The sequence below is a fragment of the Thunnus maccoyii genome, chromosome 16 (genome assembly GCF_910596095.1).
Source record: "Thunnus maccoyii chromosome 16, fThuMac1.1, whole genome shotgun sequence".
Taxonomy (NCBI): Eukaryota; Metazoa; Chordata; class Actinopteri; order Scombriformes; family Scombridae; genus Thunnus; species Thunnus maccoyii.
The window spans coordinates 15,737,871-15,764,105 of NC_056548.1; the positions used below are offsets into that span (position 1 = coordinate 15,737,871).

Here is a 26,235-nt window from a genome sequence, read left to right on the forward strand (position 1 = left end):
ATTCACATCCAGTCAGCACTCCATGTTAGATACAGTTTACTTTTTTCTTGACCTCCACTTAATACATTTTTAAAAGTAATTTAACATGTGACACAGCAGGCAACAGTGGTGAAACAGCATAAGTAAGTGAAAGAGGTGCATGGACTCAAATTGGCACAAGGACCGAAAACCAAGCGGCAGGATGTTGGAAAAATAACATCTGAGCACTTCAGGTATCTAAAATTAAACTCAGGATGTCCAGATCCATGTGCATGTACTTGGATTTTCCCCCGTCTGTCTGAACAGAAGGAACGGTTCCTGCACAATAAGAAGAAGGCACCAAAGTGTTTCATACAGGGATCAACCACACAGAAAGAGTACATGATTAATCATTAAAGCATCACACTACAGGAGACTTACTTTCTTAAAATTTAAACTACAGGTCATATAAAATAAGTGTAATACTGTAGAGTCTACTGCCAAATCCTTGCACAGAATCAAAATGTTGCATTATAAGTTAAATGTACAAACTACTGATGACAGCACATTAAGTACATTTATAAAACATAATTCACGTCTCCAGTAATGCGAACAATACTTTCAAGTGCAGTTATTTTTTTGATTCAGGATACAACAATTATCTTTTAAGTTCAGCATCCGTGAGTCACACTGAAATATTTTCTTTTAACAGAAAATAACCGCAGCTACATTAATAATATTAACATCTTTCACTTTTAAAACGGAGCAAACCTGAGGTCACATTGCTTCACAGACAGTACTTTGTGCACGAGTGTTTTAGGGGGGGAAAGGCAAGATTTAGGCTTTTAACTTAATGCTTAGATTACTTAAGAAACACAACCTTTGTTCACTTTTTTTTGACACAGCATGCTTGCAAAAGCTGATAGAGGCATAAATCGTTTTTTTTTTTATCTGTATATAGAGAAACCACAGTAGAAACAACAAAAAGATCATTTAAATATGATGTGTTTGGGTCACTGGTCCGCGATAAACCTAGCACAAAGGGCTGCAACTTAGATTCACTTCCACAGGTTTCATCTCGCCAAGAAACACCTACCAAACTGAAAAAAGGCACAGCATCGTTTCAGCACCGATACATGAAAACATGAAATCACATTTCAATTTAACTGTAGTCAGGAATTCAAGAAATTGTATAGTGGCTCAAAGTTACAGCTGACTGAATACTATCCACATCTAGCATTGGCTGAAATGTTAAACACTAAAATCTGACCTATGAAACATGTATGCTGTTACCTTTCACCAGTTGCTGTCTGTGATTTGTGGCAAGAAAAATGCATATGATGCTGCACGCATTTGCATGTTCTCTAAAACACATATCAGGTTCCATGTTGGAACTTTTCGACAAAAAAAGTGCTGCTTGTTGAATCTCAGCACTCGGTCTCTTTAGTGTCAATGCACTCCTGCCTCTTGAGGCGCCGTCTGTCCCTGGCTGGCAGGTTCTGTTCGGTCAGATCCTCGTAGGAGGATTTCGTAGCCGACGAGTAGGCTCCTGCGGTTGTGAAATCTTCCGACAGGCCCTCCTCTCCCAGGTGAGAGTCGCTGCTGGTGTCCTCCTGGATGGTTGCCATCCGTAACCCCCCTGCGCTGTCCGGGGTGAGGTCGTAGCTCGGACCGGGGGCCTGGGTACTGCTGCCCGCGGGAGGGGCCCCGGCCTGGCTCAGCTGCTGAGGCTGCGGGGGCAGGGAGGAGAGCACGGTCCGGCCGGCGGAGGAGGAGTGAGGCTGAGGAGGCTTGACGATGCGCATGGACGCTGACTCGAGGTTGCCCAGCATGTCTTGACTCTGAAGAACAAGAACAATGTGAGACAGCAGAAAAAAAAAAAAAAAAAAAAATCAAAGCTGTCGGAGTGACTGAGGTGGGATCCATTCCATGTTTTACTCCATTCTGTGAATTTCCCCTGAACTTAACATGACATACAGTAGTTTTATTATCATAATCTTCATCTTATTTCCATGATTGTTAAAGGGAAATTCATTAATAATTATGTGCCATCTCCATCCCCATTACCACCCCCAATATCCCCTTTAAAAGTGGGAATGAGTAAAATATGAGACCCTCCTTATGGTGGACATTTTGTGTCATCAAACTGAGGAGTAACTAATATTAAGAATGGCTTAAGTCCATTTAGGGGCACCAGAGCCCTGATAGTGTGCCTGTCAGCTCACATGCAGGGCTGACAGGCTCACCAACATGACATTAAGCCATCATTAATTGTATTAGTTACTCCAGTGTTTTTCCTGCTGTTACAAGTCAAAATGTCTACAGTGAGGAAGGTCTACAGAGGAATGTACCCTCAGTCTCCACGTGTTCCCAATCAAACCTAAAAAAAAAGAAAAAAAAAAGGACTCGACAGCAAACAGCCATTAAAAAAGAAAACAAAAGGGTAAAAAAACACCTAGATGACATTACCCTCTTCTTGTTGTGGCTTTAAACAGCAACAGATGCAAACTTAAAATGTTGACACACACTGCGTCGGATTCCACAAAAGACAACAAGGTGAAACCTGTTCAGTCCTCTCTCTGTTTGAATACTCCGAAAATGCAATCTTGCTTTCTTGAGGTAATTTCTGATCTGATACGACTCTGCATGGATGACATGTGTGCAGAGGAACATGCTTGACGGTTATTCAGTCACATTAGCCTCAGTTTAAGCCTCTCTCGCTTCATCTCTCGGATGAAAGACGCAAGTGAGAGCTGGAAAATGTGCAACTAGATCAGTGATTACATCAAGGAGTAAACGACTGCAGGAGTATCCCAAACGTCGGGCCACTGACCATGCATCATCATCATGGATTCAATGGCAACGCATCGCAACACCAAGCCATGGCACACGCACTCACCTATGGCGGGAGCTCTACTACAAACTTCCACCATCTGCTGCAGTTCCAATGAGGATGGAAAGGGGCCAAGGCAAAGAGTGATGGACAGGTCATTTCGGAGATTGAGCCCAGCAGTGACAGTGAGGCCTGACCGCTAGCTCACACTGCTTCAAGTTACAGCTTTTTATGATTCTAAATCCATGCATGTCCTGTCCCAATATATATAAGACCAGGTGTGTCTTGGAAATAATGTCAGGTTTAAGAGTATGAATGTTTTGCAGTAGCACAAACTGCATGTCAAAGAGACAATAAATATAATGTCTGACAAGAAAATCATCTACTAACAAATCACAAAGGAAGGCATTTGTGATTGCAAAAATATAATTTTTTTTAAAAAACTTTTGAAGGATAAATAAGCCAGACATATGGGTAATTCTTAAGTTTAAACATTATTTTACAACATTTTTTAACTTTGCTGCCAAATATAGCAGAGAGAAGTTTGGTGTAAATACATAATTTCATTGTTGGTAATCTCTGTTTTCTCTCAATAGGATTTTGGATAAATGGTGACAGACCATGCATGAAGAGAGAGAATCAATTCAGAAAAAAAGAAAAGAAATACCTCACCTTGAACAATAAACCTTTATGCTCTCCCCTCCTTATTAAAAGATGGCAGTGTGTTTCAAAAAGCATTGTGGGAGTGTATTAGTTTGGTTAGTGTGGCAGCAATGCTGATGCACAAGATCATATACGAGCACAGCATTTGGGAGATGACAAACTTACATTCGGAGGGTAGTAGAAGGACTTTGTGTTCTCCTCATACTGCTGGTCAAGTCGTTTGTCCTGGAAAGAAAAACGCAAAAACAGCAGCATCATCAGCACTTAACGAAGTAAAAGTTTTAAAACCATTACTGTAGCTGGTGAAGAGATTTATCTTAAACCACAAAGCTACAGAATCCAAAAAGAGCAGTTCATGGCACACTGAAGTCAACTAGTGTAAACTGATGTCCGGCAGTTTCTTACCACACAGTGAACCAGGATGCTGAGAGGAATCCAGAAGATGAGTGAAAACACCACGACAGAGCCCACTATGTTATCAGCCAGGAACTTCCCTGATGGAGAGGTGGGGTTAAGATAGACATGAACAATAAATACAAAATCGTAAGACTCATTTTCCATATAATCATATGCCTGTTGTGGGAAAGTAGCCTGCTGTAAACCACTTACCAAATGTGTTGATGTCCAGTTTGTCAATAAAATCCCACAACCGCTCAATCACGTCCTGTACCTGCTTCATGCACTTCCCCTGTGATGATAAACGGAACATTACACTCTCCAAACAAATAAAGCAAATCTACAAATCTGTTGCAGTGTTTGTTACATTTTCTATCTATGTGTTGGACTGTTTGGATCTAAAGGAAAAAAGAAAAAAAACTAAACATGATATAAAAATGAAAGGATCAGCAGGAATCCTCTCTGTGGAGCGGACTGTTAACAGGTCGGGTCACTCACGTCCCCGTCACAGAAGCCCACAGTGCAGGGTTTTCCTTTGCGAAGGAAAAGGAAACTCTCGTTGGTCTGTATGAAGGGAGTGCAGCTGCCATCTTTTCTCCTACAGCACACTTTACAGGAATTCTCTGTTTCTGCAAACAGAGGAGAAGATTAACTCAAAGAGCATTTAACACTTTTCCATTGAGCTTCTCTCAGTTTGGGCTCTTTACCGTTGCAGGCACAGGACCGAAGGTTCTGCATGGCCTCACAGAAAGGGTTGCACTCTCCGTTGCGACACCGGCCGTTGTCGACACACACAGTATCGTCCTTAGCGTTTCCAGGAGGTGGACATTGACTACTGTTGCCTATGATGTGAAAGAAAGGTTGAGAGATCTATTGAATCACCTTGTGTGGTAAATTTTCTCCAAATTACAAAACCTATAACCATTTTTCACAGTATTTTTAACTGATCATTTTTAAATTTCTAACAGCCTTTCAGACAGTGATTGCTGCAATTCTTGTGTTCAAACAGCAGAGGGCGCTCACCTGTGCAGGAGGATATGCCTTTACAGGTAGCATTGATGGCTTCCTGGCACCTTGTTCCTGCCTGCTCAAACATGCAGTTCCTACAGCACGGGCTGTTTCTGTCGCTGTGGAGAAAACAAACATTTTCAAGCTAGTAACAAAGATTTTCAGACATTTAAAGTTCAATAAAATAATAAAAGTTTTATGAATTAACAGTTTCAATATGGGATGGACTTATTTGTGCACATTTGAAACTGAATCAACTGTAAAACTGTGATAATGTGTCATTTGGAGTTCATACCTGCACTGTGCACCGAATTTAAACTTGCAGTCAGAGGTGCAGCACGGGTCGTCGTTGAGGTGGAGTAGCCCAGGGTCGCACTCCTCCCCATTCTCCACTCTGGAGTTCCCACATACTTTACTGTTCCTCTCCTTGAAGCACACAGGAGCCTTGAAACGTAACGTCTTTCCTATGGAGATCTTGCTGCAGTTGGAGAAACGCTTGGGGTGGGGGGAAGAGAAGTAGACAGGGGTTAAATTTAACTAGGAGTGGATGTTTTTTGCTCAGATGTGAGAGGTGATAGTGGTGAAGGACTGCCATGAAGCTAAAATACTAGAAAAATAACTGATGTAAATCTGATGCAAACATTTCTCAACGGTCATTTACTCAATTCCTTCCTGCAATGAGTGCATCTTTTTTGTCAAAACTGATCGTGCATTTACAGGTTTCATGGCCTTTGTATGCAGATTGATGTGATTCAAGATTCGATTTTAAACCCTGCAGATATTTCCAAGTGCAGAAAAAGTCACAACAGATAAACAGCACCACTTTTCACCTCAAACTGCAAGAAAAGTCATATGCACATTAGCTGTTAAGGCCAATGGTGGAGGAGGCACATTTACTGTATGTCATGATATTTCACAGGAACAACTGTGAGTCACACTTATCCAACACTGTGGTGGGGTTCACACTTTATATCACACTTTTCATCATTAACTCACTGTATCTTATAAACTGACAGCATAGTTTGTTGTATACTGACACATTGACACTAACTAGATAGTAATGCTTCTGTGGTATACCGTGTTGTGGTTGAATACCATGTTTTACTTGTTCACTGGTAGGGTGGGTACCTTGTTGTTGACATGGTCTCCGCTCACAGCAATAGGGTACATGACAAACTTCCCCCCCTGGTCATCACTGGGAGCACAGTAAGGGATGTTGTCAGGATCGTGCTCTGCTCCAAAGTTATGGCCCAGCTCATGAGTGGTCACCAAATCTGCCTCCTGATGGGACCCAAACACACCAGATTCATTCATGATGAACGTAGTTTACTAATGTGTAAAATCAATTAAGAACAAATCACACATTTCTATCAGCAGCAAATGCAAGACTGACACCAAGTCTAAACTCATAAGACGCTGGTGTTATAGAAGTGTTGCTTATTTAACTCACGAGTGATTAAGTACAGCACATTCTCCTAGTAATAATGCTAATTACACCAAGTCTCAGCCCCCAAATCCCAAAAATTAATCCACGCTCACATGTATGTTTTGAAACCTGGCTGTAAACTGTTTCAATGTGCAAGAAACTTTAGGTGTCAAAATGCAACAAGATTTTTTTTTTTAAATGTTATTATGTTTTTTATGTTATTACTCATAACACCCACACTAAAGGTGTGTCTGTTCTACTCAGACTTGGCAAGATAACATGTTGCATAAGATCCTGGCTGAAACTGAGTGTGCTCAGTAATTAGTTATATATCAAAGATGATGACTGAAAAAACAAAGTAAAACAGACCTTTGTTAGGATGGTTTTGCCATAGTTATTGGTGCTGGTCAAGCCTGTGTTGAGGTAACTGGGCTTCTTGACAGAGTGAGATGGGTAGTATGCTACAAAATAACACAACCAAAGAAAGACATTAGTATCTAGTATATTTTCCCTCTTTTCCATGACCAGACCAGTATTCATTACAATCTGTCCTACTGGTAAACAGATCTACTAGCAGCCTTTACATAATACTTTCCCTTTACATGACTGGAACAGATAAGAGATTTTTACTGGTGCTGCAACATAGATGGTCTTCAAGACATGATACACAAGCTGCACAACAGAGCAAAATGTAATAACATTGTAAAATATTTTACATACAGATGTCCATTCTATCAACCATATACTGGTATTGCAGATGTTTCAAGATGTAGATGTATATATTGTCACAGTCACAGATTGTCTTTTATTTTTTGATTTCCAAACGTCAAGAAGGCAGGTCTTAACTAATATGAGCCTGTCAGATGCCAGAGAGAGAGTGTGTAGAGGAAGAGGAGAGGAGAGTGGCGTGTTGCTGATAGTGTAACTTTTGTTCATAGCTCGGATAGCTATAAGACTTAGTGGTAATTACATCCCCTAGACCTCAACAAATCATTTTATCAGTACTGCTGTGCTGTGACAATATACTGTATATAGCATTTACTGCTGAGCTTATTCTAAGAAAGCCATTTCACTGAAGGGCGGTGTCCTTACGTTTGGGGCACAGGCCGCCCAGGGCCTGAGCTTTAGAAGGGGCCACGTAGGCGAGTCCCAATGTGCCCTCGTCAAAATCCTGGTAGGTGAACAGGTGGGCCAGACACACAGTGGAGGCGTTGTCTGCAATGTCTGAGCTGAATTGCTGAGGGACACAGGAGACCATTATCTATCAGCAATTATATGTGTCAACATTACAAAAACTGATAAAAATAAAGATATTAATATTTAGAAACACTATTATTGGCGTGCCCCAGGCCACCGGTGAAGACACATGCCACATAACTGTAATGTCCATGGTTCAAATCAATCAGTGGACCCTTGCATGTCATCCTCTGTCTTTCTCTCCCATCCTGTCATCTCTCCACTGTCACTATCCAATAAAAGGCCAAAAATGGCCCAAAAATATATTTTAGAAAAAAGCTATTGTTTGTAATACAATCACTCCTCCATTACATGCGTGGGATCTGGATCTAAACCAGGCTTATTAACTCTGACATCATGAGGACAAACTGCAGTGTTATGGCAAAATGTTTTATACTGACTGTGCCAAAGCTACTGCCTGCAACTATCATCACTCAAACTACAAATAAGATTGTGCAGAGCATTTTACACATTTTAAGCAAGTGTCATTAGAGAATCCATTGAGATTTTTTTTTTTTTTTAAATATTCAGTCCCAAGGTTTTAACTGAAAAAAAGACTCCACTCCCTCCCTTCCCACCATGTACTTTATGCTTACAGTATAGCTTGTTTCTCACAGTGAACTTTGTCTACCTAGAAATATTTTTTTTCTCTTCGTCTCGGTTTCCTACCTCCAGAAGTTTCTTCACGTCCCAGACCTCCTTTCCACTTATGGGACTGTTCTCCATGTTATAGTGGACCCAACCGGTGCCAGCATGGCCAGGCGGAGGCTTTGTCGGCTCCTTGTTGATGATAATCTGAGAATGGTAACCAAAGACACCATTTATGAACAATTCATCATGTGTAATTATACAATTTTAATTATAGCCATGTCACAAATCTTGATGTACTGCTCATAATGAATGTTTCATGGAATATTTCATATCATTTGCTACATCTGTTGCAGTTGAAAATAGTCCAGATTTTAAAGATACATACAGAACATTAGAGTCCCATACATTCATTTATTTGTGGCGGCCCACCACAATAAAACTTTGCCTGCCACAGATAGATTCTCTATTTTTGGAGCTGTGCACCCTGTTCTCACGCTGTCTCTCTCTGATATACTCCTAGACAGACGCGGACACACCTGCACCGACTCGCTCTCCCCCTGCTGCACACAAATAGCCTCCCCTGAGCTTTTACCCTGTGATCACATCACGTCATCTACACTTGAGAGGCGTGGTCAGGCTGTCTCCACTTAAACACGCACACACTTAAAGATAGATTGTGCGTCTACATCACTTTGTAAAGTGCTGACCATAGACTGTAAAACAAGGGACATGGTGCATTTAGGTGTACCTCATAAACTCAGAAATCTATACTCAAATGGCCATGAAGATTGTTCAAAACGAGAAAGTTTCCTTTTTTTCTTTTACTGTGGCATTTTTAATAATTAGCTGCTAAAATCATAAAAACAATATCCCATTCATTCACAAATTCTATAAGTGTCACTGTTGTCAGAAGTTGCCCAGCAACCGACCAACTAGTAGCAATAGCTTTAAAGCAGATAGCATTTTTCGGGAGGACCATGTGACTTTCTATATGGCACTCAAGGGGTTGCGTTAAAAGCCTAAAATTTTCCTTAAAGTTATTGAGGTTAAAAGTGGCACATTACAAGTTATTTTTTATTATATTTATGGTGAAGAAGATTAGAACATAACCATAGGAGTGGCTAAATGACTGCATATCTTTTCAATGACAAAGCCCGGGCCTCATAGTATGACAAACAGTGTCTCCATTCATTACCAAAGCCTGTGGAACAAATTAAATTACCCCACAAGGCACACACAAAAGCTTTCAGTTCCTCTTAAAAATGTATTTCTCAAACCCACTGAGGGTTATTTAGTGTTATTTTCAGCTTCACTTCCGGCTGTCACACAGCCATCAAGCTGCTGGGAGTGGTGATGTTTGATGCTGAAGTGCCACAAATTGTTTCCAGAGTCATAGTTGAACTAAAGTTCAACAAAGTACAACAAATACACAGTCAGCCACACACACCTGATGGATCTGGACCCCGTAGCCCTTGAATTCATCATCCCAGGTTGTATTTCTATAAATGTCATCGACTCGATCAATCAGCTCAATCTGAAATGAGAAAAGAAAAAAATCATATAGCAATGATTAGCAAACAAAATTATATAGACAATACTACAAATAATTATTTTGACTTTCTCTGATTTAATTTTCCTCTAGTTCAGTGGATGCATGTTAAACATGGTGATTCCTTTTCTGCACTACTGAACTAGGTTTTGTACATAAGATGATAAAGTCAGACCAGGTAGTTGAGAGTGACGCTCTCTTGTCCGCGGCCCATGTGTTTGAAGAAGCGGTAATCTGCAACCAGCAACAGGGGGCAGGTGTTCTTCTTGTGGTCGTGAGCCTGTCTCTTCTCTCTGTGGTGATACTCTGCAAAGAGGAAGCAGGAGCAGTTTTAATGACACATACACAAGAAAAATGTTCACAGGCTGACAAACAGAGGGGAAAAAGCATTGCCGTATTCAAACATATAAGTCAAGGGTAAGCTTACATGAAGATAGATACATAAAGACATCAAGAAGTTACACAATGAGGCCATGCTCCAGTATCCCGTTGTTAATTGCCCTCATTTTCACATTTAGCAACCCGTCTTCTTTTTTTGTTTGCCTGTGAACTGATTAAGCTCTGCCTCTATTCTTCAAGCCAGAATGAAACCACGGTTTACCTTTATAGTAGAGGCTTGAGTGCATAATAATGAGTGTGGATGAGGTCTACTGTATATTTGACAGCTGGACGAGGTAGCCTCAGTAAATTAAAGCTGATTTCACATATAGACATAGGGCAATATTGTGAGGCTCAATTATCCAGCTATGGCAGAGCTTTTCATGATATACTCAAAGGTCTCCTGTACAAAATGATTCTGTGATTAATCCATTGCTACAAAACATGACCTCACAGATTAGATGATGCTAATGCAAGACTTACCGTCTGTGGTACTCAGTTTCAACTTTGTAATGTTTTGCTCAGGGCTGCAGCTAGCAATTAGCTGCAGCCCTGAGCAAAACATTACAATTTTCATAAGTAAGAAATCTGTTGATTATTCTTTCATAAATCAGTCATTTAGTCTATAAAATCTTTATCAAAATTTCCCAGAGCCCTTTAAATTGCTTGTTTTGGTCGACCAACAGTCCAAACCCCCCAAAATATTCAGTGTATCGTTAATACTCAAAAACTCTACTTTAATTCAGTTACAGAATATAGTGATACACAAATAATAACCTGATCGAGTGGATCAGGTATCGGCCATGATGTGACCGACCCATATTAAATACAGTTTCTTTATCAGTGTCATTATAAGATTTAGTGTTTCCGCTATCAGTTACATTCATTCCATTACCATTCATCACTGTGGGCTGCTGTCTCAGTTTTTAGTGCTACAGCAAAACCCTGAACTCATGTTACCTTACATAAAAAATGAAACCAAGTGTTCCACACAGTGATATATACAGATTTTTAATTTGGGAACTGGTATCAGATCGTACTCGGTATCTGCAGATAACATGAGTGGAGGTGCAGGAAAACAGGGGAGAGAAAGTTGGATTTGTGCATCCCTAACAGAAAAGCATAGAGTCTGTGAAGCCTCCATGTTCTGTCTTCTACACGACTTGCCTCCATAAGTGATAAAATTCAGAATTCAATTAAATAAAACTGAACAGAGGTGACAAGAAAATATTTTAGGGATTTCCTTAGAGAACTAGGTAAGAATGCTGCACCATAATAGTGTGTTGCAGCCTCATTATTCCAATTAATTAAACTGTTAAATGCATATATTCAGATATTATTCCTGTATTTTACCATACAATATACAACATATGTAAGTATTAATTCCTACAAAACATGTGTACCCAGGAACTCTGGAGAGATGCCTCATACATCTTCAACTCTGAACAGTCAGTAGTTGCAGAATAAACAGAAAAGGACAACTGGAGGACACCTCTTTTGAGCATTACATCATACACTTGGCTGTAACACTGCTAAGGAGTGTGGGTGTGCGCTGCTCTGGCTTCCACAACAAGCAGTGGGAGACCAGTGACGACTACGATTCTTCTCATTGGGCAGCAGAGCCTCCATGAATTTTAATGCCTCCTCCATAAGAACCTTCACCTCAACTCATATCCCCAGTGAGTGCTTTCAACTGGGAGCCAGTGAGAGGTGTTTTAGATATCGCCTCTGGAACATTATCACCGTCATATGCTTTACATTTACACAGCAGCACAAAAGAATAAAAAGGCATTTGGTTTTTACATAATAATCTCCTGTCAGTAGTGTGTATGTGCACAAAATAGGCTAGGTTAAGGCTTTTATTAAAATGATTGTTACAGAATCTAACGCCCACCTCCTTTGTCTCACTACTAGAGCCTCCTCCTTCCTTCTCTCCACCTTAAACATTTGTTATACTCCTACTCTTTTTTATCTCTTCTTAACAACCAACAAAAGCACAAAGCCTAGGCTCTTAAGCTCGTATTAGTGATCTCAAACCCCTTATATACTCCATCTTCCTCCTACATATTTCCACAACAAACGCACAAATATAAACACGCACACATGTGCAGGACTCTCCACACCCAGAGAGGAAACCAGACAGCTGATCTCACCCTTCATCTCGTCCACCTCCTCCTGCCCATCCCAATCCCTCCTGGCCGACTGTGGCAGCAGGTCCTTGGTCTCTGCATGGATGTAACCGCACACTTTTGGAGAGACGATGCGACTCAGATTCTTGATGTCTTCAGAGCGATAAACCAGCAACCTGTTATCACTGGGGGAATCTGTAAACCTCCACAAGGGCTGGATGGCCAGAGAAAGAGAGACGGCATTAGAGAGCAAAACAGAGGACTCGGAGAAGAGATGTTGAGAAAAAAAAAAGACAAGAGCGACAAAAACAGAGGAAATACGGATATAAAGATATAGGTGAGGAATGATAACAGGAAAAAGACACATGGCGATGGTAATGGACTGATAGAACAATTTTGCTGATGCAAAATACGCTCATTATGAGATAAACTGGGCTACAGGGCATTTATTATGTAACTGTCTCCTTCTCTAGTATCTTTTAAATCAGCTACTAGTGGAATCTACTGGACTGGTAAATCAGGCAACGTTCAACCTTTGATGGACGTTTAATTATCAGAGACTGCAAGCTGAAAAGATTACAGCAATAAAACTTAAAAAATCAGTACATCCAAAATGACAGAGTAAAGATAAGTATAAGCAATATGGCACTCAACTGAGTGAAATACAGAGGTGCCTGAGTAGTCATTTTTTATAATGCTGGGAAGCAATACCAAGACATAGTACACTGAAAACACAGTGAAAAACTTCCCATCACTGTTTCAATAAATGCTTTAGGGAGCATTCAGCCTGCGTTTTGCCTTTTTGAAAGTGCACCCAGTGGAATATTTGAATGTGCATGCAATACTTTGCTTTGATGATGCTGAGAACCATCACAGGGTTCAACAATGTGGCCTCTCTACTGTCAAACTTCAGTCAAATGCCTTCGATAAAATGGCCGAGGGTTAAGTGTCTTACAAAAAAGATGGTAAAGGGTCAATTCCCCCTCTATTTGGATTCCAAATAGAAACAATGGGTCTCTTGCAAGAACCACTCGTGCGAACAGATTCGTTCTTAAGAGGCGCATTCGAGTGATCTAAGAAAATTTGTGGCATTCATCCATTTTCTCGTACTTAGAATTTTCTCTGAAGGTCCGAACAAAATTTACAACTGGTCCAGACTTGTTGTACAATTCATGAATAGATAGTTTCTGTCTTTCTTCACAAGAGAAACACTTGTTTGACTCAATCTGAATGAATTAATGAGTTTAAATATGGTATCAAAATCAAAATCATGGCTGTCAAGTTTTTTTTTTTTTAGATTTTAGGATTTTTAATGCCATATTCTGGTGTAGCAACTTCTACATTTCAGCAGCTGTTGGAAACAGCAGCCTCAGGGTCTCGGTCCAGTATCATCTTCTATTGCTACTACTTTTTGTCTATTGATTTCTCACAGCATGACTTAAAGCTCTGCTGTGTGAAATTCTTCTTTTTAGTCTTTGGTGACATTTTGGTGAATGAAACATGCCACAAACAAGACGGAACATGTAGCCTTATATGGCAGTTTTAGGGGCAGTGATTATACTAAAAGGTCAAATCCCACGAACGGGCACCCACTCATGAATGGGTGACATTCAACGGGTTGAAACAAGCAATTTATGACAAGTTCGGGCAGTTAAGAGAGTTTGTTGAAGCTGACTTGCATCACTCATACAACAAACCACAGAAAAAGAGTTTTAGGATAAGTGTACAAACATGTTTCTGCATGAGGCCCAATGACATTAAAGGCACTCCTTACCTCTACATTGTATTCTGCTTCATTGGTTAGAATGTGAGCAGAAAACTCATCTCCGTCCATGTGTGCCTGCACATGTGAATTCTCTTCTCCTGTAAACACAAAATAAATAAAAGTTATACTTTTAATAAATTTGAACTAAATCCAGTGATCTATTAAGTAAACATACATCAGCATACTATTATCATCAGCCAGTATCATCTTAATTAAGCCATATTTGAAGGGTGCTATTTGTGAAAAAAAATCAGAGGGGGGGTTGTTTTTTATTCATGGAAATAAATCAGAACCACAGTGGGCCTATATAGACTATGGAGCCTATAAGGCTATTTCTTGCAGCTGTAACAGTAACATTTATAAAAACATTTACAGAACTTGACCACTGCATTTGCAGAATATTTTAAATCCATTTTTTAAGATTTAATTCATCAAGTAGTGCAATATTTTCACTGTCAGCAATGTGATGTCAAGTTCATGCCTTGTCCTTTACTCATGCAGACACATAGAAAATGTGATCATATGTGGCTCAGGAGGTAGAGCAAGTCGTCCACCAATCAGATGGTTGGTGGTTCAATCCCCAGCTCCTCCAGTCCATATGTCAAAATGTCCTTGGGCAAGATACTGAACCCCAAATTGCTCCAGATGGCATGCCATTGGTGTTTGAGTGTGTGTTGAATGGATGAGCATAGAAACATTGTGAGGCGCTTTGGATAGGAAGCGCTGTATCGCTCCTGATGAGCAGGTTGGCACCTTGCATGTCAGCCTCTGCCATTAGTGTATGAATGTGTGTGTAAATGTTGGCATGTATTGTAAAGCACTTTGAGTGGTCAATAGGATTAGAAAGGTGCTATATAAATGCAGTCCATTTACCATATGAAAAAACAGAAGGTTAATGCTAATTTAAAATACCAGAATTAAACCCCAACGTACTGTTCTTTCTGTACTGCAGATAGCACCACTCTGCCAGACGTGCCAATACACTTAACATACACATTCTTGCAAGTCACTGTAATTCAGCTCTATGCGCAGCAACAACTTCAATGTTGAATAGAAAATAATCACAACTTGCAATAGCACAACGTGCTGTCATCATGAAATAAATGTGCTACAGTATGCCTACTTGTCAGACTAAGGTAACAGTCTGACAGGAAGGAGGCAACCCCTGGTCCATTTACTTGTCATCACATAGCCTAGACACGATGTCATCTCTATTGTCATGCAAGCACTGACAGTGACAGTCCATTTCTGATTTTATTGTTGTTTGCACTATAAACTGTTCTCACATTGCAGCACTTTACTTAGACTTTTTTTTTTAAAATAGTCTATTTTATTTTAGATATTTTATATCGTCTATGGGTGAAGCAGCATAAATCACTATGGAGAGGATAAACTTTTGTCACCACCAGGATTTAACTAATTCAGCAGAGGCAGGAAAATATAGACCAGAGACGGGGAAATCCCTACCATCCCCCTGGCAAATCGCACCCTGCGTATCGGCATTATTGTTGTTGTTGATCATATTCAGTCAAAAGTGACATTTATGTGACCATGATTTCTCAGATTGAGGTCTTAAAGATTTTTCAGACAGGCACGTATGTAGAGCTCAGACTATGTTGCACATGCAAACTACGACTCATGGAAAATGCGGCTTCAGGGAAAACATATTAAAAAAGACCTTCATCATCCACTCACCAACAACGTGTCCAGTGAAATAGTTCTGGAGCTGAACATCGAAGTTTTCTTCTTTCCCGTGTTTATCAACAAACACAGCTTGGAATTTCTCGGTGAAAAGGTCTGTGTTGGTGGTCAAGTAAAGCTTGAAATTTCTGAAGTCAAGAAAAGAAGATAAAACCATAATATCTACATTAATCCAGATATGATTACTTTTTGTTTCTATTGATAGGGTTTCCTTGCTGAGTTGCAGTGGATATAGAGCAAGGAGGGATTTCCTACTAAAAATAATGTCATTTTTGTCATATTATCAAAATTGACATCCACAAATGAAACAAGGATTGTGGATTGTGATCCAGACATATTACTTTGGAGTTGCACTAAGAAGGGATCTCTGAATTACTAGTATGAAGCGGTGGACCAATAACTTTTTTTTAACTTTTCACTTTGAAGTGGGCGTAACGTTATATCAATGAGACATGAGGGTGCTGCTGTACCTGTGCAGGGCTCTGAAGCTCACCAGTCGCTCCAGGTGAGACTGGGCGTGAACGTCTCTCTTCCTTACAGAGTGCAGCTGGAGGCCTGACACCGGAAGTACCTCAAAATCTGACAGGATAGAGCTCAGACCATCTGAAAGACATAAACCGGCGGCTGTGGTCATTCACGACGGAGTGGAAACCGCTCTAGTTCATTTCAAACAGCGGAGTATGGCGGTTAAATCATGTTACGACAATCTGATGATATGCTCCTTATTCGCAGCTAGCCTTGACTTAATGTCTTTACCACTTTAATAACACTTCAGACAAAAATGAGCGTTCATATATATATATATATAATAAAACATTACATAAGAATAAAGCATAAAGTTACAGTAATCGTCGTTAACGCCCATTCTTCTAAAAAACGTTAGATTAACCGTTAAAGCTACCGTTAGCTTGCTAAGTTACTTACCGAACTCCGGGTTTTCTTCGCGGCTCTCCTCCGTTGTAGTTCTCGACTTAATTGCCCCGTTGACCCAACAAGGAGCCAGAAAGGCAATTAAGAGTATGTTTCTCATTTTCAGGCAGCTCAGTCCGCTACAGTTGTGCTGTCATTGTCAAAGGTTTCTCAGTTTGTGGTGTGGACAGTTAGCTGAGCAACCCGGAAGAGCACAGAATGGAAAACATCCGCTTTTTTTGAATCAACTTTATTGAGTGAACATGAGGTACATTCCTGGGAACATAAATAATATATGATAATAAAGAAAAAGGAAGAATAATCAATAACAATACAAATAATGAATAAAATAATACATAAAATAATTAAAACAACAGAATAGAGTTAAAGACATTAAAAACAATACACCCAATAGTTTTCACAGCCTTCTTGTTAGTGCAATACGCTATTTAATGTTCTGCAAGTACTGCTCACATTCTTAATGAAAAACAAGAGTTTTTTGGGAAAAATTATGAAACTTAGCTAACATAATTATAAGATTATACTTGTATATAAGATACAAGTTTCTGTTGTAACTTAAAACCCCAAACAGTACATGTTTATACAATGAAGCAAAATCAGCCATAAATGTAACATTAATAAGTTTAGAGACCTCTTGCCAGAGTCTGTTTGTATAGTAACAATGCCAAAATAAACAAGGCACAGCTTCAGGATGTTAACATCCCCTTTTAGCATACTTGGAAAAAGTGAGTGAGGGACTGATGCAACACACCCACTGGGAGTTTATAACAGTGGTGGAAGAAGTATGTGTACAATCCATTATTATGGTTATTTTTTAATAATTTATGATTTAAAACACATATAACTGCCTTTATTTTATTTTCATATATATATTTACTGAACTTTATTATAATTTAATTTTGTCAATGTCCTTATCCATCTGTTTTGTATTTCCTGTTACAAGACTTCATTATAATTTCAATTAACAATGGTTAACATTTGGACTGTGATAAAATGGAAATGTGTTATGATCAATAGAGTTTCAATTAAAAAAAAGTGGTGGAAGCAGTACTCAGAACCTAAGAAATTTTCTTGGTTTATTCTAAGCATTTTTTATTTAGTATTTTCTATTGCCATGATTTCTTTGTTTGCTTGCTGAGGAGAAAAAACAAAACTACTATATGAACAATGGATTTCTTTTTCCTGCATACAATTAATTTCTGTTGAGCATGAGTAGCTCTGATTTAAAATTTGTTTTCATGAGATTTTTTCTTCCCTTAGAGAATTTGTCATTGGAAAACAAAACTTGACGTACTTTCTATGATTTTTTGTCACCTTTTATCTCATATTTGGAAAATGCAAAAGGAGTAAATGTTTTGTTACAAAAAGATATTGTTTAATGGACTTTTGGTAAAGATATCATTTTGGCTCATTGCATATAATTTAATTTGTTTTTATGTTATTATGTTTGTGACCTAGGGTGGGGGGGTGATGAAATATGTGGACGGCATTGCTTATAGTATCTAGATTGATGGAAAATGGAACATAAAAATGTATATTGCTAAAAGAAAAACGTTTGAGAGCAACTACAGGTAGTTTAATATATTACTCACATTTTATAAACTCTGAATATGTTTTGTCTTAATCTAAAGTGAAGAAGTGGAGTGAAATACAAATTGCAGCAAATTGAACTTGGTTTATAAAATGTTTTATTCATGTTAACATAGCTGATACATAGGGATTCAAACGGTTCCACAAGGCTTTTGGGGACTACAATTGAATGAATAGCAAAACAATAGTGGTCCAAATCTCTAATGACAATCACTGGACAGACTAACAAATCACCCTCTTTTAGGATGTGTACAAACCTGCATTGAAAATTATTTAACTCGACACTTGTGTGTGTGTTACAGCATTGTTCCCATTCCAGTGTAATATCTCAAGAGACATGCATGACAGAATTGTCTTCTTCCCATTAAAAAGGTCCCTGCGTTTGGTCAGACAAGCCCCACAATCCCCCCCCTCCCACCCCCAAACAGGCATGCTTCAGTGAAAGAGTGGCATCATAACCAGGGCAGAAAGTGAGGATTTAACCATGGGGCACTACTTGGCTGTATTATAGTATTTGATGCCAGCAGGTACACTGGCTTTCCCTGCAGAATGAATATTCTATGTTTGAAGTTGGATTTCAGCTGCTGTAACCGTACCACATTACTGTGTTGAGACAGACACACTAAAAAAGTATGGGGGGGGAGGGAAACTAGTTCTTATATCTAACATTTCTTTATTGGAAAACAATCCAAACCTTCTTTCTTGATGAACTTCCAGTTGTTCCGACGTTGGGACTTTTCTGCCAATTGATCTAGGAGTTTAATACCATGTCAAGCTATCAATACTTTTTCTACAGCTGAAACTGCACAAATGGAAAGGCCAGGACGAACACAAACCAAAGGAATGGAGGGTTTTCTCTTTTCACGGGTTGTTGTCCGAATCTGCGTTGTGAAAAGAATGATTTTTCTTTTTTTTTCATTTTATTTCCTTACACGACTCTTTTTCAACAATGGGTTTCATTGGTACAATGTTTGAGTGGAGCAATAAGGAATGAAGGATGTGTAAAAAGTTTTTTTTTCCTTTTGTCATTTTTGGAGATGACCCCAACACTGAGGGCTTGTATTTAGTTCTCAGTCTCGCCGCCTTCTCCTGCCTCTCCGCCGTCTCCCTCCTCAGCGGCGTTGTCTGATGTCCATAACTGAGGAGAAACAGACAAACACACATTTGTTTAAGATACAGTGGTTTTGTCAGATATCCAAACTCCTTCACCATTTTTGGAAACCCTTAAGAATGCGTTAGAGAGGAAAAATGTCTCCATTTTTGAGGTTAACGGTGTCTCATCCCTCTCTACGACAGCAAGCTTTTGGCCATTAGGAACAGGTTTAAACACTTTTGCCTTTAGACATTTTTAGATGCTACTGTTAGACTGCGACACTCACTGTCAGGTTGTCTCTGAGGAGCTGCATGATAAGAGTGCTGTCTTTGTAGGACTCCTCATTTAGCTGGTCGAGCTCTGCGATGGCCTCGTCGAACGCCTGCGAGCAAAAAGGAGAACGTCAACACCTTGAACAAAGTACAACTGTGGACACCGAGGTAAAGTGACAGACTGTGTGTGTGTGTGAGAAAGTCTGCAAACCTTTTTAGCCAATTCACAGGCTTTTTCTGGGGAGTTGAGGATCTCATAGAAGAAGACAGAGAAGTTAAGTGCCAAGCCTAAGCGGATGGGATGTGTGGGGTCCATCTCAGTCTTGCTGATGTCAAATGCTTCCTGGTATGCTTGCTGTGAGTTTTCAATGGTCTCTGGGTAAAGAGAAAGGAATCACACAGAATATAATGGTCAATACATGCATGTATATAATCAAGGTTGACATACAAGTCCAATTCCAGCTAAATCAATTTAAACCTCTTAACACACACACACACACACACACACACATAAAATATGTCAGAACATGGCATCTTAGATACTAACTTAGTCTTTCAAAATTAAAGAAGCTTCTAGTCAAAGCTTCACAAATAAAACTGACTCACTGTGACAAACACAACCTTTAAGCAATAGTTTGGCCAAACAAAAATGACATATTGTGGTTTTAGGGAGAATTATGTGCCACACAGCGGAGACTTCAGGTCTGGCCAAGAAATAGTCAGGCACATAACCCCCAGTAAATTGTTGTTTCAACACTGTTTTTTGTATGGACTAAACAAACAAGACATATTTATATTGAGCTTTAGAGGTGCTGGTAGATGAATTCAGTTAATTTTGGACAGAGCCAGGCCAGCTATTTTTGCTGTTTTACTATTTTCTTTGTGCTAAGCTAACCAAACCAGCTGCCGGCTCCAGCTTCATATTTACCGTTCAAACGTGAGAGTTGTATCAATCTTCTAAATGTAACTCTTGGCAAGAGCAAGGGCAAATGAGCAAATTTCCCAAAACGACTAATTTAAACCACGACACTAGTGATATTCTATATTTTTCTTAATGTCAAAAACAATCCTTTATAAAGACCAAACCAAAGATATTCAATTTACTATCATGTTTAACAACGAAAAGCCTTTAAATCATCACATGTGAGAATCTAAAGTCAGTGATTTTTTGAGACTATCTGAAGGTACATTTACATGTAATACTGGGACACGTGGAATCAAAGTAGCAAAATGACAACCAGTCGACAAAGGCAGTGGTGATACTCGACGAGTTTTTGGGAACAAGAGCATTGTAGATATCAACTTAAAGTATTCTTGAATAACAGCTCACAACTAATATTAGCATCAGCAAACCTGCCCAGATAACTGATCAATTTCAGTATACTTGGAAGTAAGTGGATCAATCTGGATCACACAATGCTGACTGGAGAACAGCGATGGCAGGTGGGGAAATATTCAGTCACTTTACATTTTTCCCTGTGGGAAAGCTGCAGGCCCTCTCAGTGAGCTGCCACACACTCCTGTTTTGCCCTCCTATTAAGATGGAGCCCTGTGGTCATACGACTGTGACTCACCGACCTGCTTGACGTCATTTCCAGCTCTTAGTGAGACAAAATCTGACACATTCCTATTTGCAGTGTGAAGTAGCCCAGTTTCAAAAAGACACAAAGACGCATACTTAAGCTTGTACATTCAATTAAAAAAAAAGATAACTGGACACTTTAAAGATAAAGAAAAACACCTTTCTAAATGAAAAAGATTACAACAGGAAAAACTCACTTGTTTTGTCGTCTCCAGAGGCAACTTCAGCAAGGTATCTATAGTAGTCACCCTTCATCTTTAGATAGAAGACTTTGCTCTCGGGATTTGTGGAGTTTCCAATCAAATAATTATCCAGCAGTTTCTGTGAGGAGAAAAAAAAAAAGTCATATCAATTTAATTACAAGCACAGATCAAATATTCTGAATATCCTAAAGAACAATCAATTAAACCGACTGACAGATCAGGAGCCAAATCTCGCTATATTTACAGTTAAATTACAGTTATATTCACAGAATAGACAGTCACTAACTGTGCTACATTGGGCACACATTTAAGGTGTGAGAAGGTACAACACTAAACATAGGTGGGCCTCACCCATCACAGGTGTCCCATTAGCCTCCATCCACCAGAGTGCACTGCTCCCTTTGCTCTTAATAGCTGCTCAGCTCAATTATTAATGAGCACAGTTCTGCTCCAGCAGGAGTCAAGTGCATGTGCTTATCTAGTGTCATTTATAGAAAAAAAAAAAAACATCTTGCTCTATGTCAATTTCAGCTCAAACCATCCACAATCAGGCCAGGCCTCTGCTGTGTCCCCAGCTGTCTTCTGCCCCAGATTCCACAATCAGCACTGTATGCCAAAGTTTGAGGTCTTATTGCTGACACCAGCCTTATTGCTTATTGCTGATTTTGACAGACTTGGTATCATTATTTCACTCTCAACTGAGATGTGCTCACAAATGTTCCATTATCAGACACCACTGCTGCTTGTATGCATCATACTCCCAATTATTACTTGAAACCACAGAGCTAAAAAAGGACCATGCTTGCAGCATGTCTGTGTATATTTAAGAAAACAAAAGGCAGCTCTATCTTTGGCTGGCAAGTCTATATCGTGCAGAAATTAGATAAAAAATGTGGTACTTGAGCGAAGATGTTTGATTATGAATTTACTGCTGGAGAGGAACTACCTGCTCCTTTTTAAATTGGATCATCTTGAATTTTTTTTAAATTTAATTACGAAAAACACAGCAGAACAGCAGAATGAAAGACTTTAAAACTTTAAGATTCAATCTGTGCTTGCCCACTCAGAAGGCATACTGCAGCTGTTTGAGACTATTCTCTAGAAAAACTCAAATAAGAGGCTTCAACAAAGTAAAAGGATTTCAAGAAAATAGAAATTAAACCTGTAGTAATGTAGCAAAAATATAAAACACATGTTACAAATGACATCCTGTGTTTGCACGCTAGGCTATGTTATGGGTCTTTCAATGGACGTGAGAAGATTACTAGGGCTAATCTGTGTCAGTGAAACCGTGGTTTATGCTCAAATTAACAGATTTAGAGAGCAGATTAATGCTTTCACTTAGAATGCTTGCCAACACCTTAAACCTAATGACAGTCCTGACTGAGAGGAGTGGATATAAACATCCTCTTTGCCTTTAACTTGCAGAATTTAATTAATTTTTTTTTTTTTAATGATAAAAAAAAAAAAAGAAGTTTTCCCTTTCCAATCCTTAGCAGAAAGAAGCTGGTTTAGTCTGAGCCAAACCCATCGCAGCAGCCCCTCCCCAGTCATTTACTGACACAAAGATTGGCTCAGCCGAAACATGCGCATGTCTCAAGTGCTAAGCATTCCTCTTTCACTGCATGCTCTGCACAATAGACAGAAGAGGAGTTGCCTCGCTCTCGGTGCTTTCACACAAAGCTCTAATTTCAGTCACCAGTGCTCACAAGAAAGCGCACAACAGTGTTGCTGGATGAATGCCTGACTGGTTATCTGTCTGGGTGCCTTCACATGTCTAACAGGCATTGATATATATATTTTATTTTTATTTATTTTTTTTTTTTCAAGCTTTGACTGATCCTTCATTATCAATTCAATTCAGTTAGTAACACTACAATCAGCTGTAGGGTCAGGTTTGAGGTGGTTTTTGCTTCTTTTTATAACTCAGCAAATGTGAAAAATCAGACAAATTAATGACTGGACATGAAAAACATAAGGCAGTCTCCATGACTACTGAGACAAGACTTTGAAATGCCCATATGTCCACCACAATGCCAGACAAGTCTACTCTGGAAATCCAGATGAGAGAAACTGATCCACATTTTTATAGCATATCATTCGTTCTGAAGATTCAGGTGTCAAGGTACAGTGTGTCTACAGTGTCATGTCATGAAGAGTGAATAACCTCAATCTGCTAAAATGGCACCCTGTCTGTCTACAAGCCCTACATTCACATCCTGTGCAGAACCAAAACATCTTCAAGCCTCTGCTGCCTCCCAACCGTGAGACCTGCTTTCAGCTGAGATGCAAGTGCCTCTGGTTTCACAATCGGAAATCAAGATAGAGGGGCACGCAAGCAGCATACTCGTCTACTGCGGTCTCTGCACTTCTGGCTTTGTGGGTGCATACTAACCTGTCAGCCTTCTGCAGACAAGTTAAGGCATGAAGACCGACACACCCTCCTCTACTGACAAACCCTCTGTCAACACTCACACTCAAGAGAGACTGAAGGCTGAGTCACGACCGTGCAAGCGTACAGTCTCAGGAACACTCATGGGAAGCTAGTTGAAAATTAATAGCCCCTGCAGCTTTTCGGTACATTTTAAAGACCGCAGCTCGGGGAAATTATCTCAATCTTACAGCTAAGCTTCCACCCAGATCTCCTCTAATCCATTATCAAGGCAGGCTAGAAATAATGTAAAGCACCAATCCCTGCTGTTGCACTAGATTAAACAAGAGGTGAAAGCATACCCCCCACAGTATTCCAGTAAAGCTGAGCTTGAAATGTGGAGTGTAATGCCTGAAAGTGCATCTACTGTCTCAACAGTCAAGCGCATTCTCATTGGTTTCAATAGGTGGCTCTGCATGAGTCATTTTAGAAGAAGATCTGTGCAAACTGGGCTTTAGGGAGAGTATGAGTCGTTTATGCATGTAAGTTCTTGCACTTGGCTACCCACATTAGGCTTCTATCTGCCAGATGGGACTGCGTGGACATATAGCGCAGCTTTACTGAATTCAGAGTGTACGGCGTCTTTCCTGTGTGTGTGTCCAGATTTCTCTCTCTCCACCCGTTCAGACACACCTTGATGGTGTAGCAGTCACTGTGACCTTTTGTCAGTTCACGCCCTCACTGCGTTTCAGGCCCATTGTTCTAAATCCAGATTCCCAAAAGGCAGGAACAGTGGGAGGACTACATAATACTTCCTTGTCCTCTCTGGCTTTGGAGGCCATATTAATACAACAGAGGAGCTCACAGGAAACAGGGGAGATGCCATTTGACACACACACACACACACACACATTATTGGACTAAAATAATCACGTGTGTCACTATAAATTTTGTGAAAACTGACAGCTGCGGGAGATTCAATGCGGACAAGTTCACCTTTGAGTGAAGAAAATGTGGATTCTTCTACCAATTTTGAGTGTATTAGACTAGACATTACACACAATACAAAAGAACACACACACACTTCCATCCCTTCACATCTGCCTTAAGAACAGCAGTCTGGGGAGGGGAGGGGGGTGGATTAATGAAACCATATTGCAGCTATATGCATCACTGACTGAACTTGGTTAAATGATAATGATGTAGTGAAGCAATATTGCTCAGCTTACACACACACACACACACGCGTAACATGGATCCATGCAGCTGGGTTTTTAAAAAAAAACCTAGGTAAAAAAAATCTGTCACTGTACCAAAACGTTGTTGCAGATATCCTGCAGCTCCTTCTCCACTTTCTCCCGATACTCCTTGACCATCTGCTGCTTCTTCTCGCAACCCTCGGTCTTTAGCCCGATGCTGGACATCACCCTCCATGCGGACCGCCTCGCCCCGACCACGTTTTTGTAGGCGACGGACAGCAGGTTCCTCTCCTCGTTTGACAGCTCGCCTCCCTTCTCCGTAACCTCCTTCATGCACTCTGCCATGTCATCGTAGCGCTCAGCCTGCTCTGCCAGCTTGGCCTTCTGGATAAGATCCGTTCTATCCATAGTTTATATATATGTATGTGTGTGTATATATATATAAATATATATATATATATATATATGTGTGTATATATATATATTTTGTGGGGGAGGGGGGGACTGATAAATCAGAAATCCGGGGGGAAAAGGGTATGACAGTCAAGGACTGTTAAGTTGAAGAATGGGTGTAGCAAGGGGGCTCGGCGATGTTATTCCCCACAGTAACGCTTCGAGCTGCGAAAAGGAAGATGTTTAAAATTAGTAGGTTAAGATAAAATATAAAGCTGTAGAGCAAAATAACCTGCCGATCATCACGGTGATATAGAAGCGCATGCACCCGCCTGGTGTGGAAGGAAGCTGACTGCAAATGGCCCTATCTAAGCAACAGCGAGCATTAAAATAGCTTTCCAGCCGCATTTACTTTAAGCTACTAAATTAACTTTGACCACCGTTAGAGGATGTCTCATCACTTGCAAGTATAGCGCAACGAACAAACTCCTATCGTGATTGATCTGAAGTTGAGTTTGGCTGCCAGCATCGGGAGTAATGATCTGCTGGCACCGTAACCCGCCACAAAGCTGTCTTCTGCAGCTAGCTATCAAGTTAGCAAAAAAAAAGCTAGCTAGCCTTAGCTACACGGGCCACTCCTTTCAATAAAAAAATGTCACCTAAGCGATACTCATACAAAAAAACCCTAAACCAGCCACATTTTGTCAATTTAGCAATTAACCAGCGATAATATCATTAAAGAGGAAAAAGGAATAAAATACTCATCGTTTCTGACCTACTGAGGTCCAAGATTGCTCCACAAATTGATCCGATTTGAGAGATTGGTCAGAAAGGCAAAGAACGGCAGCAGCAGCAGCGAAAACCCAACTGCTAAAATAGGGCGGTTCATCTGGCAGTCCACCTTCCAATCGTAAAGCGTTATCTCATTTGATCGACAGGCAGATTTAGCGGTGTAAGCCAGTAATTGTT

General features: G+C 40.0%; 2 protein-coding genes across 2 annotated transcripts; both read right to left on the reverse strand.

Annotated features, from left to right (window-relative positions):
• Nucleotides 1–19: 19 nt before the first annotated feature.
• On the reverse strand, nucleotides 20–16,792 carry adam17a (ADAM metallopeptidase domain 17a). Its single transcript, XM_042436977.1, has 19 exons — nucleotides 16,558–16,792; nucleotides 16,104–16,236; nucleotides 15,628–15,761; nucleotides 13,942–14,030; nucleotides 12,192–12,381; nucleotides 9,836–9,966; nucleotides 9,559–9,645; nucleotides 8,190–8,315; nucleotides 7,377–7,521; nucleotides 6,654–6,745; nucleotides 5,987–6,139; nucleotides 5,154–5,353; nucleotides 4,874–4,977; nucleotides 4,558–4,692; nucleotides 4,349–4,479; nucleotides 4,064–4,142; nucleotides 3,860–3,948; nucleotides 3,620–3,679; nucleotides 20–1,799 (listed from the first exon to the last, which is right to left on the reverse strand). Exons 1-19 carry the CDS (start codon nucleotides 16,661–16,663, stop codon nucleotides 1,386–1,388), a joined length of 2,598 nt encoding a protein of 865 aa, XP_042292911.1. The 5' UTR covers nucleotides 16,664–16,792; the 3' UTR covers nucleotides 20–1,385.
• A 1,442-nt stretch (nucleotides 16,793–18,234) lies between these two features.
• On the reverse strand, nucleotides 18,235–26,148 carry LOC121914036 (14-3-3 protein beta/alpha-1-like). The gene is made up of 6 exons (XM_042436981.1): nucleotides 26,042–26,148; nucleotides 24,988–25,491; nucleotides 21,298–21,421; nucleotides 19,730–19,893; nucleotides 19,533–19,628; nucleotides 18,235–19,291 (listed from the first exon to the last, which is right to left on the reverse strand). The coding sequence occupies exons 2-6, from the start codon at nucleotides 25,279–25,281 to the stop codon at nucleotides 19,217–19,219; spliced, it is 753 nt and encodes a 250-aa protein (XP_042292915.1). The 5' UTR covers nucleotides 25,282–25,491; nucleotides 26,042–26,148; the 3' UTR covers nucleotides 18,235–19,216.
• Between the last annotated feature and the right edge of the window lie 87 nt (nucleotides 26,149–26,235).

What these genes read in the sequence shown, in the direction of transcription:
- LOC121914036 (XM_042436981.1), bottom strand. Translation starts at nt 25,281, where the DNA reads ATGGATAGAACGGATCTTATCCAGAAGGCCAAGCTGGCAGAGCAGGCT. An exon ending in CTCTGGAGACGACAAAACAA is followed by an intron (nt 19,894 to 21,297) that starts GTGAGTTTTTCC and finishes CTCTTTACCCAG; the next exon opens with AGACCATTGAAAACTCACAG. An exon ending in CCTGTGAATTGGCTAAAAAG is followed by an intron (nt 19,629 to 19,729) that starts GTTTGCAGACTT and finishes TTTTGCTCGCAG; the next exon opens with GCGTTCGACGAGGCCATCGC.
- adam17a (XM_042436977.1), bottom strand. Translation starts at nt 16,663, where the DNA reads ATGAGAAACATACTCTTAATTGCCTTTCTGGCTCCTTGTTGGGTCAAC. An exon ending in ACGTGAAGAAACTTCTGGAG is followed by an intron (nt 7,522 to 8,189) that starts GTAGGAAACCGA and finishes TGTGTCCCTCAG; the next exon opens with CAATTCAGCTCAGACATTGC. An exon ending in GAGACCATGTCAACAACAAG is followed by an intron (nt 5,354 to 5,986) that starts GTACCCACCCTA and finishes CCCCACCCCAAG; the next exon opens with CGTTTCTCCAACTGCAGCAA.